The sequence below is a fragment of the Helianthus annuus genome, chromosome 7, assembly GCF_002127325.2.
Source record: "Helianthus annuus cultivar XRQ/B chromosome 7, HanXRQr2.0-SUNRISE, whole genome shotgun sequence".
NCBI lineage: Eukaryota > Viridiplantae > Streptophyta > Magnoliopsida > Asterales > Asteraceae > Helianthus > Helianthus annuus.
Genome location: NC_035439.2, coordinates 136914166 through 136920341, shown reverse-complemented (window position 1 = coordinate 136920341; position 6176 = coordinate 136914166). Strand labels below are relative to the sequence as shown.

The 6176-nt window shown below is 37.2% G+C and overlaps 1 protein-coding gene across 1 annotated transcript; it reads right to left on the bottom strand.

Moving 5' to 3' along the window:
• Positions 1 to 2078: 2078 nt before the first annotated feature.
• On the bottom strand, positions 2079 to 5957 carry LOC118480459 (COBRA-like protein 1). Its single transcript, XM_035975326.1, has 4 exons — positions 5835 to 5957; positions 2831 to 3166; positions 2649 to 2724; positions 2079 to 2300 (listed from the first exon to the last, which is right to left on the bottom strand). Exons 1-4 carry the CDS (start codon positions 5947 to 5949, stop codon positions 2141 to 2143), a joined length of 687 nt encoding a protein of 228 aa, XP_035831219.1. The 5' UTR covers positions 5950 to 5957; the 3' UTR covers positions 2079 to 2140.
• Between the last annotated feature and the right edge of the window lie 219 nt (positions 5958 to 6176).

Here is a 6176-nt window from a genome sequence, read left to right as displayed (position 1 = left end):
ACGACATCAGATTCCTAATTGATGGAGAAATGTCTGGTGGCAAGAAAAGCTGCTTCTTGGAGGTTGTCAAGTGTTCTCGCTCGACGATTCCATTCTTGGGTGGTTGGTTTGGCCCTTGTTCCTGTAACTCGAATCCTAGCCCGTTATATTTCATTTTAATTTTACACCATTGTGAACCTTACGCCTTTTTTACTCTCTGATCGAGGTTCTCGGCATTGAAAAATCTTCGTAAACTAAATCACACGTGTATATGTTGACATTTAATAGATATACAGTCAAGAAAATCAAGGGCAATGGTGATATATATGCGGATTAGACACAAAAAAAAACACTTAACAAATGGCTACAATTTAAAGAATGTGTTTAGTGACGGCATCAGATTCCTAATTGATGGAGAAATGTCTGGTGGCAAGAAAAACTGCTTCTAGGAGGTTGTCAAGTGTTTTCGCTCGACGATTCCATTCTTGGGTGGTTGGTTTGGCCCTTGTTCCGGTAACTCAAATCTTAGCCCGGTATATCCCATTTTAGTTTTACACCATTGTGATTCTTACGCCTTTTTTACTTTCTGATCGAGGTTCTCGGCATTGAAAAATCTTCATAAACTAAATCACACGTCTATATGTTGACATTTAAGAGATATACAGTCAAGAAAATCAAGGGTAATGGTGATATATATGCGGATTAGACACCAAAAAAAAACACTCAACAAATGGCTACAATTTAAGGAATGTATTTAGTGACGGCATCAGATTTCTAATTGATGGAGAAAGGTCTGGTGGCAAGAAAAGCTACTTCTAAGAGGTTGTCAAGTGTTTTCGCTCGACGATTCCATTATTGGGTGGTTGGTTTGGCCCTTGTTCCTGTAACTCGAATCCTAGCCCGGTATATCCCATTTTAAGTTTACACCATTGTGAACCTTACGCTTTTTTTACTCTCTGATCGAGGTTCTCGGAATTGAAAAATATTCGTAAACTAAATCACACGGGTATATGTTGACATTTAAGAGATATACAGTTAAGAAAATTAAGGGTAATGGTGATATATATGCGGATTAGACACCAAAAAAAACACTCAACAAATGACTACAATTTAAGAAATGTGTTTAGTGATGACATCAGATTCCTAATTGATGGAGAAAGGTCTGGTGGCAAGAAAAGCTGCTTCTAAGAGGTTGTCAAGTGTTTTCGCTCGACGATTCCATTCTTGGGTGGTTGGTTTGGCCTTTGTTCCTGTAACTCGAATTCTAGCTCGGTATATCGAACCACCCGAGAGAAACTTTCGAATAATTTTTTCCTTGTCTTTCACAACTAACAAGGCTTTATATAAAGAAAAATAATAATTAGGAACTCTCCAAAATAGATTTAATGAGTCAACCTACACCCAATCGAGAGCAAGGTAGCCTTCCACATGGAGAGCCGAGCCTCAAAAACTTCATAAACTGGTCTCTAGTTATTCACCCGATTCATATCCGCCCCCATCGTTAGGTCAAGATATTTAAAAGGAAGAGATCCCGCTTGTCACCTATCCAGTTCGAAATTCTTCTACTCTATGGTCAACCAACAGAAGGCCAACAATGTTATTCACGGTTTAAATATTGATAGGCCGTGTGCCACTAAGCCATCTTCTAGTAAAAAATCTATATTTGATTTTTTTTCTGGGAAAAATTCAAGGAGGATACTAATAAGCATGTAAGTTATTGATGTTATTATATGATCATGTAATTCACACTAATAAGCATCAAGACTAGAGTTACAAAATGTGTACTCTTTATAAATAGTTATAACTTATGCCTTGATTAGATGATACCCCACTTCTTGTTTGTTGAAACTCATGTATGCCGTTGTTTACATGAAGATTGCTTTAAAATTTTTGATTTTGAGATTCTAAAACAAAAGCCTTATATATAAATATAAAGCAACTAAAATGTATTGGGCTTTGCTTTAAGGGGAGTGCTCTATATCCTTAAACAAATTCACCCTCATTGTTAAATCATTGTTGTACGTATGGTTTCCTCTTGAACTACTTTACAAGATAATACATTAAAAACATCAATCTAACCAATATTCTAAACAACAAGGTGAATTAACCAACATTTTAAAGATGATTTGAATTTGTAAAATCTTCAAGGGGTGTTCAAACATTAAACAAAAACAAAGAAAACAAACAAACACGCAGTTAATAAAGCAAGTAAAGAGAAGCTTAAACTTGAGCTCGCATTTGGGAGATCCTGATATGGAGCATAAGATGGAGGCATAGATGGAGGCATCACACAATTACCGCCACTAAAATATGGCGAGTTTCTGCACACACAAAAAAAAAAAAAAAAAAAAAAAAAAAACCAATTATAAAAGAAAAAAAGAAACGTTATTTTCTTGCAAATTACAAATTTAACTTAAGTATCGGCTTTTAGACAAATACACAAATTGTTTTAGATATATATATATATATATATATGTGTGTGTGTGCAGGGGCGGACCTAGCATAGAACAAGGGGCAACCCCCGTTGCCCCTTGACGTTCCGGTGGTAGTGTAAAATTAGTGTAAATTTTGGAAAAATTTGACGTTTTTCCGATTTCGCTGCCCCTTTTTATAGAACGTTGCCCCTTTAGGTTTTTTCTAGATCCGCCACTGTGTGTGTGTGAACTTACTTTACACAGCTTCCTGGGTCATGAGTAGGAACCCCAATTATAAATTGTGAATATGTACATGTTATATACCATGTCACTACAAAAAAAAAAAAAAAAAAAAAAAAAAAAAAGAAAGAAGAAAAAAGAGAGAGAGAGTTAATAATAGTTGAAGAGTTTATGAGTTTAATTTTTTTTATACTTACTCATAGCTTGAGTGATTCTTCTGCCATTTGGAGTAATGAACCTTGTTGGCTTAGTGACTACAGCGGGTCCACAGTTATAGCCAGGACCGGGTGCATGTAAGGTGAAGTTTTTGGGGACCTTCACCGTGTAGTTGGTGTTTCCGGATTCACCAACAGTAATCTGGAATGAGCTGATATAACTGTTGGGATCTAGGCCCCATACGCTGATAACACCTCCTTTACAGCAATTTGGAACCTGCTGATTGTAAGGGGCTTCGGGTGATAAATCGACAACAGTTGGAGGATTCTTGCAGCAATGTGGTACAGCTAGTGCAGTTTTATATCTTGAACAGTTTCTGTTGCCCAGAATCTTGATAACGAACAATGAAAAAACACAATGAACGAATAAACTAACCTTTATTTCTGAATGAATACAAATCGTGAATATGTACAAGTGAATGATATTTTTACAATAGAAATCTAACCCTATTTATACTAATTGAAGAGGTGCGAATCCAATAGACGTGTCTCTTCGCGAATGGTTGCGTCTTTTGATCTTGTGGCTCTCAATTGAAGATGAAAGGTTGTGTCTCTCCTTGAAGGTCACGTCCCTTGTTTCTTTGTTTCCTGTTGCCGCCAAACTGAAGAGTCACGACCAGAGGATGTGTCGATTCCAACATGTTGTAGGTTATTAAGTTTCAAGTTGTCATATCTAGTCCCCGCACTTTTATCACTAATCTAACTTTAATAAAACTAACTATTAACTAATTACATAATAAACCCTAATACTTATAGGATGTGAAGAGATTATGATTTCATTCACCCCCCTAATCTTGAACATCCTTAAGTTGCACCTTGATCTTTCTCCATGTCTTGCTTGCCATCATGTGCTTGTTGAAGTAGATCATTGCAGTCTTCTTTGATTGCCATTAGGAGAGTTGGTTCCTCGTCTTCCTGTACCAGATTTGTTTCTTCTTCTCTTTGATTTGATTCAGGACAATCTGAGGCATAATGACCAAACTTTTGGCAATTATAGCATTTAATCTTGCTTAAAGCCTTCCCAAACTTCCTTTGGTTGCTTCTATTCTTGTAAGCATCATGTGATGAATCTTCATCATCATCTTCTTGTTTGAACTTTCCATCACGCCATTTGTCTTGCGATGAGTTGAACCTTCCTTGTCCATTCTTCCCAAAACGCCTTCCACGACCATAGTTCTTGTCGCGTCGCGTATACATAAGTTTCTCTTGATTATATACCGGGTTTTCATCCACCAAACCGGTCCTTTCTTCGTAGGCTTTCAACCTTCCAATTGTCTCGTCTAGCGTTGTTGTTTCTAAATCAGCGAATTGTTCAATGGTTGCAACAATTTGAACGAACCTTTTTGGTACAGAACTCAGAAGTTTCCGTACTAAAGTTGGTTGATCAAAAGTTGATCCAAGACCACTTGCCCTCGTGACAATGCTATTTAGTCTTGCAGTGAACGAATCGATAGTGTCTTCCTCCTTCATCTTTAACATCTCAAACTCTGTTTTGAGCGTTTGAAGACGTGCCTTTTGCACTCGATCTGCACCGACGTGCCTAGTCTTTAATGCATCCTAAATTTCTTTTGCACTCTTGAAACTTGCAACTTGTATTATCATATCTTCCGGTAGTGCTTGAAATAAATAAGCGGTCGCCATCATATCCTTCTTTTCATCCGCTTGCGTATTTTCTTTTGGTTCTATCATTTCCCATAATCCGTTTGCCCTCAAAATGGTTTTTATACGGATTGCCCATACCGTATAATTTGTAGACTTTAAGATAGGACACTGAAACTGGGAGAACGAACTACCCTCTCTAATTACTACCGCGTTTGACGGAGAGGCTCCTCCTGAATCCGCCATAATTTCCTTTCCAACAATTTTCACTTTCTAAACTTTGGTTTTCTCCTAAAACCGAAGTCTATGATTCCAAAAAATTCACACTAATTTTCTAACGGAATCAAAACAATTTCTAAACCTTATATAAATTCCAGAAAAATAGAACGTAGAACCTGGAATTTGCGAACCGACCGACTTCTCTTTATCGTGATTCTCCGTACGGTTTTCTGACTTTTCTTAACAACCCTCTTGGCTGCGTTTTTTTTTTTCTTCTTCTTGATTCGCGACTCTCTAAACAAAATCAGCCCCAAACCCGCTTGATTTCTGACTAAACTTTTCAACCGAACACCCTCTTGATGCTTTGATATCACAAAACTTCTCAGATTTTGTGTCTTAAACAACCCAAACTTCTCAGATTTGCGATTGCTTTTTCAAACCGGAATACAAACTTCTCAGATTTGCTTCCGTCTTCTTTAATTCGAACCGTAGCCTCTTGCCGTGATTTGAATTAACAAAAAAACTCAGAATCCAAACACCCTCCTGATGACCGATTAACGAACGAACAACAATCGTACCCGCTTGATGCGATTGATGTTAAAACTCAACGCCTCCTGTGTGATCAGAATTGTCAGGGAATTCAACCACCCGCCTGATGATTATCTTCCCGAAACGAATTTGAGCCCTAGGCTCTGATACCACTGTTGCCCAGAATCTTGATAACGAACAATGAAAAAACACAATGAACGAATAAACTAACATTTATTTCTGAATGAATACAAATCGTGAATATGTACAAGTGAATGATATTTTTACAATAGAAATCTAACCCTATTTATACTAATTGAAGAGGTGCGAATCCAATAGACGTGTCTCTTCGCGAATGGTTGCGTCTTTTGATCTTGTGGCTCTCAATTGAAGATGAAAGGTTGCGTCTCTCCTTGAAGGTCACGTCCCTTGTTTCTTTGTTTCCTGTTGCTTCCAAACTGAAGAGTCACGACCAGAGGATGTGTCGATTCCAACATGTTGTAGGTTATTAAGTTTCAAGTTGTCATATCTAGTCCCCGCACTTCTATCACTAATCTAACTTTAATAAAACTAACTATTAACTAATTACATAATAAACCCTAATACTTATAGGATGTGAAGAGATTATGATTTCAGTTTCCTTGCTCGGTGGCTTGACCGCCAAACATGTTCCATATAACCTCTTTGTTGGCCCAAAACCAGCTTAAGGTCCACCCAGGGGGTGAGATGTAGCGGTATTTCTGGAAGTTGTACATAGTAACAACGGCCTGTCGATCGATAAAATGCAGTTTATATGAATTGATGTTAGTAACATCAAAGGTTGAATGAGTTATTAGAACTAATGGGGAACAATGGAACATATATCCGCTAAAAATATTATCAACTGATACATAGTATAGCAGTGCAAAACTTTAGCTTTTCATTTTTTTAAACATAATACAAAACTAAACTTTTGAAACAAAAAGAAAAAAGAAAACTTTTA